Here is a 14,830-nt window from a genome sequence, read left to right as displayed (position 1 = left end):
GACTTCTCCGTGTCACACCCACGTCAAGAGACGCTTAGATGTGACAGGTAAGAGGGGCTGACGGTAATCAAGGCTCTCAAGTCAAACTGTCAAATTATACAAAGCCATTAAAATAAAATTAGCTTAACGAAGTAGCTAGCAACCTAGGTTGTGTATCGAGTCAGGCTGATCAGCTAAGAACCGCGAGAATCCTCACTTTGTATTTCGGGGGGCGGGGGCAGGGGGCAGAGGGAGACGAGCAAATGGAAACCAAACAGACTACAAATACTTTGCCCACAAGATGTCTTGTGGAAATTTTATTATATAGAGTGTAAAATGAATTGTCAGTCAAATAAAAAGAACACTTTTTTTTAAACAACATGCATAACAATTTCCAACTGCCTTTTTTAATAGTTAGACATTTCAAGCATTATAAAGAAAATAAGGAGAAAAAACCAGAAACTGTTAACATCAGTACATTTCAAACGGAATGTCCCTCAGGTCAATTAAAAATGCAAGAAAAAATAGCTTCGATTCCGTTTTTCCTTTAAAAATACATGTTATCTGTACAAGATACACTACAGTAAACATTGGAAATCATTATCCCTTTTATTAAATCAAAATTATTTAATTCATAATTGTGGTTAATACTAGATTTCTTCATCTAGTTAATTTGACAATTAAAAAATATTTAAAAGAAAAAAGCAAAGAACACCTTGGAATTAAAAAATAGCTACTACACTTTGACGTGGTTTAATGTTCCACAGTGTTTGTTAAAAGTTATATTGATTTCTTTTTAATATTAAAAATAACAGTATTTATATTTCTGAGAGAACAGAGAAAGGTTTTTTGTTTTGTTTTTAAAACAAGCTTGGAGGTCTTAGATACAGAATTGCAACCGGTAATGGAGACATGAAAAAAACGTATGCTAAACACATGACACATTTTTATATTACCCTTTAGAACTCTAGAAATTATACAAACCCTATAAAATGCCCCCTCCCGATCCCTGTTGGACAGCAATACAATGATCTGTCTCAATTCAGAATTCACATAATTAATTACAATACATAATAGTTGTTTTTTAAAAAATGCAATAAAACCAGACAGCCAAGATACAAGAAATTAGAAGTAAAACACTTAATGAATTTACACATTTAAGAATATTTAAATACTGTTTAAAAATTTTTTAAAACAATTTGTTACATACCACCTAAGACTTCCAAGCCACTTTCTGTTGCAACAGAAAAAAACTGTAAATAAAAAGACATGCAAAACAACACAGGCCACACCAGGTTGAAATGTCACGCTCTGAGGCACATCCTGGTGCCTGGATTTGCAGCTATTGCTCCAAAAAAGAATCCCAGAGCTTCCAAGTTTGAAATAACAAACAAAAATAATGAAACAAAAATTATCAGCAATTTTTAGTAACTAATTTCCCGATTTTTAGAAAAATTCTGTTAATCTAAATATAGTGTTTCACAGAACAAAACAAAGGCTCTTCATCAAATGCTTTGAAAATCTAAAAACCTCTGTTACAAATAGGTTTTCGCTCGCGATGATTTGGGGGGTGTGGGGTGGAGAAGCCGCAGGTCACTGTCCTACTGTTCCTGCGGAAGGAAGGGGGCAGAAGTTAGCCTGTGGTGGCGAACTCTCAAGTGCCTGTCTTGGGTCTGGGGCTCAGCCTGTGGGAGGTGACAGGTCACCCTCCCCACTCTGGCTCCACGGCAGCTGACACGTAACAAGCAGCCAGTGTCTCAGCACCTTTCCCGGGGTTCAGAAGCCCCGGCCCTGAGGCCTCTCTTCTGTAGGGGACACTGGGGAGGAGAGAGGGGAGTGAGCTGCAGGGGGCACTGGCGGGGAGAGAGGGCAGTGAGCACGCAGCGCTGCTCCTCCGTCGCCCACCAGCCCGGGCATCTCGTTCTGCTGCGCCTAGGCACAAACGGCCGATTTGGCAGTGAGATGGCCAACCAGCTTGAGGTCCAGGGCCTCTGATAAGTCACATGCTGTCCCCAGGGACTGGACCTGGCCTCAGGTCACCCGAAACACGCCCTGTGGGAGCATTTGGCCCTCTTCCCGTTAACAGGAAATCTGTTTTTGGCCTTGGCCTGGACAGAGCCCTCCAGGCCTCCGTGCAGGATGAGGACCTGGCGCTCTGCCCTGCTCCGCCTTCCGAGGGTATGGGCTGGCCTGGCTCCCGCCACCCCTCACTGCTGACCAGGGGCGGGGGTGACAGCCTGGCCATGCCACCCTCTTCAAGAACAGTAGTGGGGCGTGAGCTCCACAGTCCCTTCTCGCAGTGCCCAGCTTGCCTGCAGTCACCTAAGCTTGGCACTCTGATTTACAGTTGGGGACACAGTCCAGAGGAGAAACAGTGCCACTTGGCACATGACCTGGATCTGAGGGAAGACCAGGCCCTCCATTGGAGGGGTGGCCCAACTGCCCTCTCTCGCGTGGACCAAAACTTGTTCTCTCTGGGGCGAGGAGGGGGCCAGGATGGCTGCAGCCCTCCGAGCTGTCCCTCCATGCCTGGGGTCAGATGGACAGAGGTCTTGGGAGGAGGGGACTGGGGCTGGGCTGGGAGGTCTCGCAGTGCTCGGCCTGGCTACACACCTGGCTGTGGGCCTGGGCCTGCCCTAGCGTCTGCCCATAGAAAGCGACCTGCTGTCTGTAGTACTCCGCCCAGGCCATCGTGTAGTCTGGCGGGGAGCTGGCCTGAGGAGCGGCACTGGCGGCGTGACCTGAAGGCCAAGGAAACGAGGGGTTAGCAGGAGCAGACGCACGCAGGGCAGGTGAAGGACACTTGGAGGGTCCCTTTCCAAAGACTCTGAGGCGTCTGGAACAAGCGCCTGATGCGCTCCCCATCTGGATGGCACTGGAGGAGGTGACGCTGGGCAGGGTGCACGGCCCGGCCCGGGCGCTGGCTGCAGAAAGTGCGGTTAGCCTGTCGTTGCCATGCAAGGCCTCCCAGTGTCTTCTCTTCAGAGCCACAGTCTGCGTCTGCCTGCCCTGCCTGCCCTGCCTGCCCTGCCTGCCCGGTCAGGGAGGGAGGGAGGAGGAGGGAGGGAGGAAGAAAGGGGGAAGGGAGAAAGGGATGGAGAGAGCGAGAGAGAGAGGGAAAGGAGGAAGAGAGAGGGAGGGCCTGGCTGGGGTGCCTGGCACCCGCACCAGGCATCAACCCCACGGAGGGCTGCAAACGTGGGCCTGCGTGTCTGGGGGCCTGGACTGGGAGGTCTGGGGAAGACCGGGCACCTGGACCTTTGTCAGGCGCTCCAGGTGACCCCAAACGGCAGGATGAACTTTCTTTGCCAGCCTTGGACCTGAGCTCTTCCAACCAGCAAGTAACATCTCAGACAAGAGTCGCGAGAAACGCCTCTTCCCACAACTCCAGAACGCCCTCCTGGTTCAGCGGTTTTGGTTATAAACACAGAAGATTTAGTACTAATTTAAACGATTCACCTGAACTTATTCGGTGGTTGTTAGCCTTTTTGCTCCTCTTTTTAAAAAGACCGACTTTGTTTCTGGCACAGTTAAGAAAATGAGCTTACTCAAGAAAAACACCTGAGCACCCGCTCCAGCTCGAGGCTCTGTTCCCTGAGAGATGTTCCAACATCTCTCTCGTCTTCACCTGCCCTGAAATGGCCAAAAAGAGCCGGCGGTGGAAAGACAGGGAACAGGACACCGGCTGGTCTGCATCCTGGCCGCATGGTTCTAGAGGGGACCCAGGCAGCGGTCCCCAGTGCCCTTCCCCTCTGGCTGAGGCAGCACACCCACCTCCAGGCCCTGTGGAGTCCTGAGGGGGAGGTAACGGGCAGGAGGGGGGAAGGTGAAGCCCAAAGGCAAAGGCTACTCCGCGTCTGACACAGAGGGGCAGAGGGAGACAAAGGTGAGCACTGAGACCGAGTCACACAGGCACACGTGGAAGAAAGAATGGTGACAGGGGCCATGGACCGTGAAGTCTGCGGGCTCGGGAGCTGTGACCGGGGCCTGCCTGTCAGGAAGGCCGCCGCACTCACTCTGTTTTCTGTAATAGTCTTCCCAGGCCTTGCTGTAGTCGGACTGGCTGCTCTGCGGCTGGCTCTGCTGGCCTGTGCGAAGAACACAAAAGCAGTCAGGCCTCGGGCCGCCTCGGCCCCCAGCCCAGCCACTCCGGGCCGCACGCGGCTGCACTGCGCTCGCTCGCTCGCCCTGGCCACTACTGTCCAGCCTGCGCAGGCCCTGTGGCCTGGGAAGAAGGCAGCAGCGGGCTGGTGGAGGGGGTGATGCGTCAACGCCCAGGAGGGCTGGGGGGGAGCATGCGGTGAGAGCCCCTCTCCCCTCGCGGCGGGGACTGGGCAGACTGCTGCCGCCCCAGGACAACTACCCAGCACAACGACAGGGAGCAGCCGTGAGCCCATCAGACGGTGGGCAGAGGCCGACGCCCCGACGGCCAGACCGACTAGCCCCCAGGATCAGCCTTCAAAAGGAACACGGTCCAAATGGCACCGGGTACTCTCTACCTGGCCCTTCTGTTCAGAGACTGGCAGCTTCACCTCTGGAGCAAACGTGAGGGGGACAGTCCAGAGACTGTGCTCAAGGTGCTGACAACTACGAGGCCCACAGTCAAGGGCTGACGGCCACAACAAGCCTCTGATGCAATCCAGCCTCCTGCCTTTTGGGGTAGGACAAAGGAAAGGATGTGGCCTTGCTCTCGCCCCCTCCGCACCCCCGCGTAAGTGGCGGGAGCTCCCTAAGTGACAAGGGCAGTAAAGACAGGTGGTGGGGGAGTGGGGGGCAGAGCAGCCGCTGCCTGCCCAGGCACACACAGAGCTGAACGACAACCGAGGACAAGCGGGGACCTTGCTTTCTGCCAAGGTCGGGCCAGGGCCGTGTCCACCTGTTAAGGCCCCTTCAGTGTCTTCGTGTTAGAATCGCGTCTGCAGTAGCGTGGACGCGCGAGCGGACACGCTTCACGGCCACGTGTCCTCCCCGCTGGTGAATGCCTGGACGACTGAGGACAGCCCTGGTGTGGGGCTGGGGAGGGAACATGGCGGGGAGGGGTGCAAAAGAAGACCCTCTCCTCCTTCTGCCGCCAAGACAGGACGGGGCCAGACCAGGACGCTAAGAGCAGAAGGATCCGGTTTTGGGGAAGGCTGGGTGTGAGGGATGCGGCAGCAAGGCCTCTCCCCTCAGACATGGAGGGTGTGGGCGAGCGAGATTCTCCTTACAAACAAGACTCCACTGACCAAAACAAATTCTCAATTCTCGACTCCCCCGAATAAACTGACAAAGCTCAGCATCACGAGACGGAAGCTGGTGAACAGGGGCAAAACCCTAGGCGTTTCCTGTTTCTGGCTCCTCCCGCCTGCCTCTGCCAACTCCTCCGGGCCGTCTGGCCGCAGGCGGGCAGGACCGCGTCCCCCCGGGGTCTGTGCCTCATGGAGAAAGACCTGTCCCCCTGGGCTTCAGCATAAAGACTCCCCAGTCAAAGGCCTCTCACAGGTCCTGTCTGGGACAACTGGACAAATGCAAACTCGATCCACAACACCTTACACCTTGGGGGCGCCCTCTGATGGGATGGGAACAGGAGGACATGACACGCAAGCAGGCTCTGGGATAAAGCGTGCCCAGTGAAACGGGGATGCAGAATCTAGGTGGTGTGCAGGAGTTCACGGTGAACTTCTTTAGAACATTCTATATGTGTGAGACGTTCCATAAGAAAATGTTTGGAAAGAAGAAGAAAAAAATACAACCATGCAATTTCAGAGTTCACGGTTACTTCAGAAATCGAATCCAAGCCCTTCATTTCAAAGACGACAAAATGAGCCCAGAGAAGGTCAGAGAAGGTGACTGTGCCTGAGGCTGCACAGCAGCAGCCTCCAGACCCCCCAGGGAGCTCATCTAGCTGTGACCTTGACCAGGGTCCTGGGGAAGGAATGCTCAGCCAGCACTCTGCCCAATGGGCAAGGGGGAGCACGCCAGACCCCGGGCTGAGTCCCCATGAGCAAGGCCGCGAGGCCTGTCCTGCAGCCCGGCGTGCAGGACACACAGTGCAGGGCTGAAGACCGCCTTCCACACGCGGGCGGGCGGGCCCTTGGGACGTCGGAGTAACCCAAGGTCAGGGTTTGGCCTGGTGTTTGCAGGCTACGCAAGACGGGCTCCCCAGCAGTGAAACTCAAGAAAGACTCCTATAGCTAACATGGGGGCAGGGGAGAGGGGAGTGGGGAGTGGGGGCAGGAGTGGGGAGAGGGCTGTAGGGAGTGGGGCGGACTGGCCCACAAGAACCTCCGCTGTTACACTTTCTCAGCAGAGCTGGTTCTTTAATCGTCGCTTTCCGAGAAGTTCGGGAGAGAAGAAGCCCCTGTCCAGCCAGGATGGCCTGGACAGAGGACAGGGAGGTGGTCATCCTGAGGCCAGAGGGGAGTGGGAAGGGCCCCAGCCAGCAGGGGCAGGTGGGGGGGAGGACGGTGGGAAGGGACAGGGACGCCTGGGAGAGCAGGGTGGGGGCAGAGCTGTGGCCGGAGGGAGGGGGGGCTCAGGTCAAACCACACCTTCCCACGCCCCGCAGACCTTACTGACCCATTCTTGGGGAACAAAAGTGACAAGCCCACAGCACTGAAGACAGAGCAGACGGGACAGAAAGGTGCGAGAAGGTGGCCCAGGAGAGCACGGGGCCGCTGGAGGCGGTGCCGTTTCACAGCCGCCGCCCGCTGTGCACGAGCTCTCTCCGCTCTCCCCGCGTGGGGCCCGTGCGGGGGGCTCTCGATGCCCATGCCTGATGCCCCGAGAGGCTGCCTGACACCTCCGGGAGAGGGTGTCCCAGGCCTGGTGGCCAGAAGCTGGAACAGAGCGCTGTGGGCCCAGCAGCCCCTCTGCCGTTCCGTGGGGGCGTGCACAGTCCCACCTGACGCCAAGAAACTCACCTGGGACTTGCTGTGTGGGCTGCTGCCACGCCTGGTAGGTGCTGCCCCAGCCCTGGGCGAGAAAGGCCGGAGGACCGCTGTGCAGGAGAAAAGAGCCAGCTGTTCCAGTGCTTGTCACACCCCCTCCTCACCTGGGCGCACCTCCCGCCATCGCCCTGTCTCTTCGCTGCTCACCGCCCCCCCCCCCCACCCCGGCCAGGCAAGCCCGCTGGTCCTCGCTGGCACTGGCCAGGTGACCGCGACCCAGTCCCCACAGAACCATGTGGGGAGTGAGGGCAGGGCACCGACCTCACAGGGGCGCTGTGGGGGTTTCCGTTCACTTTAGCAGCCATGTTCGGGAAGCACCCTGAGCTCCGGGGAGGGAAGGTGCTGAAAGACAGCGGGAAAACAAAGCCAAAGCCTGAGGACCCGCCCAAAGCTTCTGCAAACATCTCCGGCCCCTCGGCCCCAGGGCCCCAGGGCGGTGAGCTCCCCTGGGGGATGCTGGCGGGGACCAGAAGACCCTCTGTCCTCCGGGAAAGCTCTCACCCCAGCGAGCCACAGACTGGTGAGAGATAAAGATGACTCTCGCCCGCACCCAGGATTGCGGGCTTTTGGCCGACACTCCCGGGAAACAGCTGGAAAGGAGGCCCTCTTGGGAGGGAGAGTGGGAGAGAGGGACGGAATCTTCCCGAAGCGACTCACGTTTGATGAGGTGCAGCAGGTGGCTGGCTGAAAGGGCTCTGTCCAAAGGCTCCAGGTGCTCCAAGACCGGCACCCTGTCGTGGCAGAGAAGGACTCTCAACCGCCTGTCACATGCACCTCTGCCCTCTGCCCAGGCCCCCCCAAGGCAAACCACAGCTTTCGGGGAGACAGTCAAGCGAAGTAAAGATACCCTATGGCACTCACACTAGCCTTCCTTCCCCACAGCGGACTTGATTTGCAGAAATGGCTTCTGCCCCTCGAGTGACCGATACCACCACACAGCCAATACTGGCACCACCACATTTGCCCTAGCATGTCACCCTGGGGTTAGGGACCAACCTGCTTGACTCTCCCGTCAATTTAGGCTGGCCCACGGCTCTTTCTGCCATTCTACGTCCCCTTTGAGGTAAGCAGTGGCCAATCTGTCCTCCATCAACACTCCCTTTCTTTATCTGCTTTGAGGTGCCTGAAACTAAAGCCAGAGTCAATGAAAGCTGCCTGCAGGGCTGGCCACCAGGGCAGTGCCATGGGGGTCCCAGGGCAGTGCTGGGGGACGGCTGCTGCCGCCCCAGCTGCTCAGCTAAGCCTGCAGGGGACACGGCTCTGGGGCCTGAGCTGCGGTGGCCTCGATGAGTTCTGCCAGAAGGCTTCCTTCATCGCCTCTGGGCCTGGCCCTGGTACCCTTGGGTCCCAATCTTCCCCCTCAGCAGAGCGGGAGGGGGTGCCCCCACGTGATGTGAGCACTGAAAGGCACAGGAAGTACAAGGTTCTAGGGAAAAACAGGTACCTTGGACATCCACCAGAAAACCCGGCCATTAGTAAGCCGGGTGGGGAAAGGGCCTTGTACGTACGCCAACTTTCTCATCTATGAGATGTCTGGCCACCTCGATCTGCTGGGGAACCCCCCGGATGGTGAATACTCGCAGGCTGGGGTCGGTGTTGGGAGGGGGGTTCCGCTGAAGCTCCACGTGCGCTCCCGACTGCTGGTTTATGCTTTTGATGTTCTCACCCCCTGCAGATGGGAGGACACGAGATGAGAATAAGCAGCAAGTATGGTGAACCCCAGGGCCCTACGGAACACTCCAGAAGGGGAGAGAAGGGCATTTTCCGCACTCGGCACTCGCCGGAGGGGTGAAGTCCTTCCTGTTCACCTCGGGCAGGCTCTAACAAACCCAGGGCCCTCCCGCTGGCAAAAATCAGAACCGGAACCTTCTCTCTGGTCAGGCTGAGGCCACAGACACCACCGAGTGGCACCTGCTGGTTTTCGTCTCCGTGTCCTCAGTAGGGGCCTGGAGTGGCTCGGAGATTTGCGCCACCAGGGCACCCGCCCAGCCGGAGGCCTCGGCCCAGGGAAGGCGCTCCGTCCTTCTCAGCACGAGAATGGCGGCCTGACGGCCCCTCCATGGTACAATGGGGCCTTCAGCTCCAGCACGGCCACCGCGCTGCTGCTCTCCCTCCCTCCACGGGTCAAACAGACGGCCACGGCCCCCAACAATGCCCGGAGCCCATGTGGGCCTTTAATGTCCCATCTTGTCACTTCTCAAGTCCCTGCCTCCTCTGAGGGCGGGCCAGGGCTAGACAGAGGCAGTGATGGGGGTCGCAGGGGCCGGGGTGGAGCTGGCTGGGGTGGAGCTGGCTCTGGCTCGGACATTTAGTTGGACTCTTTGAAAGACCTGTGAGAGTCCCAGTCTCTTAATGAAATTTGCGTAACAAAAGCTCCACCGGCCAAACAATGGTTTGATTCTTCTTTTGAAATTTCACACAATTTACGAGAATCAGCTCTGCTCGATTAAGGGGGAGCCAGAACACAAGGAAAACGTGTAGCGTCCACAAAACTGGAAAATGACAAAATCTTGTGGAAAATCCGGTGCAGGGAGCCAGGGAGCCCCCACTGATCAAAAACGACAACTAAAGGCCAGCCTGTGTCACTCCTCACCGCCCAGAGTCCAAACTAACCCCACATGACACCTGTCATTTCCCTGTATCATGTCCACAATCCTCTATACACTCTACCCTGCCCTCCATCTCCACTGCGGAGGGCCACAGCTGAACGGCCCGTCAAGGAGGTGAGTAGGGGACACCCCGTCCTCTCGATGGGACTCCGCAAGGGTCAGAGGCAAAGCGGTAGCCTGGGCCCAGCTGTCCTTCCAGAAGGCGGTGCGAGCGGCCCTCACCCTCTGGGGAGGAAACCAGAGAGCGAGCGAGGACACTTGGGTAACGCCCTGTTCAACGTCGCTTGGGTGTTATGTCAGCTGAGTTCAGGACGGTTTTAAATTTAAAACCAAATTAAAAAGATGTCGGCAGACCAAAGCCTTGTGTGCACGATTTTCTTAAAAGTTCTGCGACAGTTGAAGAACAGTGTCCCTGTGTTCTGCCTCGAGCAAACACGCTTGCCTTGGGGACGGCACCGAGCAGCACAGGAAATCCCTGGCAGCAACCACCGCCCTTTATTCACAGGGCGCGGACTTTCTCTTCTTGCGCCATGAAAGCTGGCAGCTCCGCTCCTCAGCAACAGCGTTTTGGGGAGCACTGAAGAGCCATGACCCACCCAGCACCCGGAGGACTCCTCCCAGACCCGCCCTGACGCCACCTCGTTCCGGGGCCAGAGCACAGAGGGCGGGCGCGTCGGAGACTGAGACCCCACGGGTGCCACACGAGTCCTGCCCCATTCCCGTGGGCGCAGGGACCAGCAGCCCCACAGCTCCTCTTCCCTGAGGCCCCGGGCGCATGCTAATGAGGTGGGGAGGCCCCACAAAACTGCATGGGGCCGGAAGGAGTTAATTTAAGTTCATCTTCCTTCAAAATGAGGTCACCAGCTTGGCACATGGTGGCTGTCTATAGACTCATTCAGCAGCCTGCTCCAGTCCCCCACCTGATGGGGGACAGAAGCGACCCACCAGTGGCCCCCCGGCTGGATGTGAAATCGTAAAGCAATTAATCAAACCTGCTAAAAGGCCCGGCTGACAAGAGCAGGGATGGCCACACTATCTGTCACCACTGCGGTATTTATCATGGAAATCCGGCAGGGGCCCGGGGGGCGCAGCGTCTGTGCGAGGGCTGGAGCAGGGGAGCAGGGCCTGACTGCGTGTGGCTCCCTCTCCCCTCTCGCTGGCTCCCCCTCACCCACCAGCCTTTCCCAAGGAGGAGGAGTGGGCATACCCAGCCCTCTGCGGGGGGTACAGAAAGCCCCACCTCCCGCCAACAAAACTTTTCCTGGGCTTCTCAAGGCTGGGACTTGAGCGATGGACACAGTATCTGTCACTGCTCCCTCTGGGAATCACTGGGGATGACTTTGCAGAAGGTAAGCTATGAGAAGCTGTCCTGGGAACACAGAGGATTCAGTGACTACAAGGACTGTCACAGGGAAGAGGGCCAGGCTCCGCCAGTGTCTAGAGGAGACACATGTTCACATGAAAACCTCGCAGACAAAAGGGCTCTCGCAAGGCACAGAAACCTAGCTCTGAGCTCGACCTACAGGCGTCAGCTGGACTTACTCTCACGACAGCCAAGCCGTCGGCGTGGGTAGTGTCTGACCTGCCATAGCTAACAATATCCACGAAACACTCATCAGCGTGGACACTCTGCTAGGAAATTAAAACAAACCTACGTTGTTCCCACCACCTGAGATTATTCATCTAAAGGGCGATTCAGATCCAGATGAACACTATGGAAGAGCACAGAAACCCGCTGTCCGGGGCAGGGCCCGATGCAGACTCTGGGAGGAGCGAGAGAGGGTCAAGAGGGAGCCCTACCCTGCACTCGCTCGCGCGAGGGGCTGCGGTGGCCTTGGCCTTCAGTGGTGGAGACAGTCCCAAACCAGGCTCCGTGGAATACGAGTCACCTCTGACAGCTAAGAGGTGGCTGGAAATCACGGAAACTGGAGAAACTGTGAGGAGACTTATTTACTCAAACATAACACTTAGCTCCACATGGACCGCCCCAGCTGACAGCGGGGCTTGGCCTGGAGCGCACAGGGGAGCGCAGCCTGCCGCTGGGGGAGGGGAGGGGCCCGTGGGCCGCAGGCGCCTTCCAGCAGCATTTCTCAGTCCCAAGGCCAGCCCAGATGAACAAGCCGGAGCGGCCTCGAAATCGGCCTGCTCTCTCCCTTGCTTCTCACTGAAGGGTGGGAAGGAGCCACATCAGCCATCAATGAGGGTTTCTACCTAACGTTCTCTAAAGTGCCTAGAAACAACTGACAAATGCATTTTCCTTGCCCTCCACAGGGTGTCTGTTACTCGCAGTCACTGTGCTCAAAGAATCAAAGCCGCGTTGTGGCCATAAAGACCAAATGCCCAAATCCAGGAAGGAAAACAGTGACGTACATCGGAGAGCCATCTTCACTTGGGGAAATTATCTTGACTGTTCCTCTAAATTCTTTAGAGGCGAGTTAATTAGTCATCCATCCACCGACCGACAGAGGCCAACAGTCACCCTGTGCCGGGCGCCCTTTCAACAACTAAGCTGCTTCACTACGTCTGTCCGCGCGCTCTGCCTCCGCTCAGGAGAAGATCCACGCCAAGCAGGGCTCCTGCAGAGAGCAGCAGATGCCACAGACCTGGCACCTTCAGTCGAGCGCTGCAAACAGACCCGACGTCATGCTTTGGAGGTTATTATCCGTGAGCTGTCTGCTCTCAGGTGAACAGCTGGAGAAGCATAAAGACCCCAGCAGCTGCCTCTTACCTTTGCCTATGACGAGGCCACACTTATCTGCGGGCACAGTGTATGTTATCTCCTGGATGCCACCAGGGGTTCCCATGCTCCAGTCGCCACGGCCACGGCCTCTTCCTCTGGCTACTGCGAGGCCTCCAAAGCCATCTCTTTCCTGGGAGGGAAGGGAAGCTCAAGTGAAGATTTCTGCCACTGTCACTAGCACTTTTCGTCTCCAGGGAGGAGGGTAAGTGACAGGATGTAATCAGTGCCACACATGAGAACCTGAGCACCTTTCCACATTTCAGATTCTCAAGTGCTCTTTAAAACCAGAATTAACACAAATCAGAGGCGCGTCCAAAGACGACACGTGCGGATGAACGCACGTGGTTTCTAACAGCACAGACGGACCCGACTGAAACGGGCAATCAAGGATAAACGCCTTGCTCTGCAGCCCGACGCCCCTTCCCCCAAGTCTGCACTGCTGGGCTCCCATCTACAAGTTCAGGGCTGGTTTTCCTCTCCACGCTGAGGCTGCCTTTCCCGGGGCTCGCACGTGCTGAGCCTACCAGGAGTCATTTATTAGATGCTGAAAGGCTGCAGGCATTTGTGACACCTGAGAGACAGACAACGTATGACTTCTGACGCCCCGTAACCAGGCTGCTATAAAGAACAATTCGAACGCTGCTGTACGAGTCAGAACACCCCACAATCCGACCAGCAAACATGGATAAAAGGGTTTTAGAGAAAAACCAGTTGTCCCCAGAAGAGAGAGGGAACAAGCTAGACTGAAGCGCACTGTGTGGAGAAGAGTCTGAGGTGCTCGCACTGTCCCCCCAGCAGAGAGCAAAACCCACATCTGACACCTAACGGAGAAAGATTCCTTTCATCAGAGGGCAATAAATGGTCATTCCGGCCTTTGTCCCGAGTCCCTCTGGAGCTGCATTTAGATCTTTCAAACGTTGAGGGAAAACCTGAGTGAGCTGCGCTCTGTCACGGGAGGGAGAAACTGAACAGACGTTCGAAACGGTGGAGACACGTCTGAAAGAGCCTGCCTGCACTGATTAAGAGAAAACTGAACATTTACCCAGAATCTAAACCAGCAAATGCGGAGCTAACGAGCGCTTTCTTCCCGCACTCTGCTTTTACGAGCAACAAATGACAGTCAACAAGGTAACTTAGACTCAGGGGAAAAGGTACACGCACGCAGCCAGCTTTCTGGATATGCCACGGTCTCCAACCAGGCGGCCTCCTAACCGTCTCACAGCCTTTGCAGTTCTGGGTGCATGAACTCTGCTAAAAATGATTTGAGAGATCATTTAGTGACTCTTCCCTGAACTTGTCGCATCCTAAGAACTGCCTGCGACTCTAATCGAGATCCAAACCCCTGTCTTAGATATTCTGATTCAGTAGATCTGGGGTGGGGTCTATAAATTTGCCACTTCAGCACATATGACTTAGGGGATCTTGTGGGGAGCACCATCTGGTGCAAAACCCTGTTTGCTGCTGAGAACATGTGGCCTAGAGAGGTTCAAAGGCTTGTCCAAGGTCACATGGCTAATAGCAGAGCTGGGAGGACAGTTTCCAATCGCCTGCTTCTCCGATTGTTCTCAGACTTTCTCAGTCCTCCATACCCGGGGGCACCCCAACCCATCATCAGTTACAGGGGTTCCCCAGCGTTACTGACAATGCGGCAGGCGGAGATGCTAATACCACACAAGCGTGTTCACGTCCCAAAGACTCTGGAGGATCCCGAAGTGCTTTTACTTACGGTTTTACACTAAACACACACAACTGTTTGAAACTTGGAGGTCAGCACTATAACAGTTTAAACAGCCAGCAACTCACTGTGTAAAGAAAAACTAGACTCCGGGATAATAAAGGCAGAAGAGTAATAAAGGAGCCCAAAAACAGGGGAGGGAGGCGGCGAGAGGGAGAGACAGCTGCAGCAAGGCGCTGGCCATCAACCCAGAGGGAGGGAACTGACAAGAGCGCTGGTCTCCAACGTGGCCCCGAGGGGCGACTGCTCTGTGGCACTGCCCGAGAGCCCCATTTGGCACTTTCCGCCTTTCCAGGTGACGTGTCTGAACTCCACAGAGCCGACCCACCTGGGCTGTGAGAATCAGCTCATTGATGATGTGCGCTGCGTGCTGACATCGATCGGGGGGTCCCATGACCTGTGCAGCTCTCTCTGGACTAATGCCATCATCTGTGGAACAAGGTGAGAGGTGGGACTAGGAAAAGCCCGACTTTAGAAAGAGACAGAGGCCAATCGGATGTGCAATCGATATTCCTGCCAGCGCCAAAGCAGCAGTAAGAACACCACCCGACCGGGGGCACCTTCCAGAGGGGGGGATGTGTACGCTACATTTTTTGCATGGTCCATGCCAATACTTTTGCAAATACAGACATTTAAGAAAGATACCATTAAAGAAACAAACAAAACTAAAAACAAGCAAACGAAGGCCGAGGAAAACAAAGTTGAACTGTGGCAATATTTTCCAAAAATGAGCCCATCGTGATGTTTTTTCCCATCTTCAGAGAAATGAGAAAAACAAAGACACTGGAGACAACTTCGCTTATGAAGGTAAATTTATAAAATTTAAAGAACTGTCCTT

The 14,830-nt window shown here is 55.7% G+C and overlaps 1 protein-coding gene across 4 annotated transcripts in view; it reads right to left on the bottom strand.

Annotated features, from left to right (window-relative positions):
• Positions 1–265: 265 nt before the first annotated feature.
• The window catches only part of FUBP3 (far upstream element binding protein 3), a 48,796-nt gene continuing 34,231 nt past the window's right edge, over positions 266–14,830 (bottom strand). For 2 of the 4 annotated variants that reach the window (XM_039862869.1, XM_039862870.1), the window contains exons 11-17: positions 14,321–14,421; positions 12,246–12,387; positions 8,417–8,577; positions 7,566–7,639; positions 7,170–7,250; positions 6,863–6,958; positions 6,255–6,825 (exon numbers count right to left, since the gene is read on the bottom strand). In XM_039862869.1, the coding sequence (XP_039718803.1) occupies positions 6,279–6,825; positions 6,863–6,958; positions 7,170–7,250; positions 7,566–7,639; positions 8,417–8,577; positions 12,246–12,387; positions 14,321–14,421 (1,202 nt within the window). In that variant the 3' untranslated portion in view covers positions 6,255–6,278. Of the gene's footprint in view, positions 1,590–2,592; positions 2,721–3,995; positions 4,068–6,254; positions 6,826–6,862; positions 6,959–7,169; positions 7,251–7,565; positions 7,640–8,416; positions 8,578–12,245; positions 12,388–14,320; positions 14,422–14,830 lie in introns of those variants that run through there. The other 2 variants (XM_039862871.1, XM_039862872.1) reach the window with 2 other exon arrangements.

Source organism: Pteropus medius, unplaced genomic scaffold (assembly GCF_902729225.1).
Source record: "Pteropus medius unplaced genomic scaffold, Ma_sr-lr_union100, whole genome shotgun sequence".
NCBI classification, from domain to species: domain Eukaryota; kingdom Metazoa; phylum Chordata; class Mammalia; order Chiroptera; family Pteropodidae; genus Pteropus; species Pteropus medius.
The sequence above is the reverse complement of the archived record's forward strand: the minus strand, read 5'-3'. Positions and strand labels throughout refer to the sequence as shown.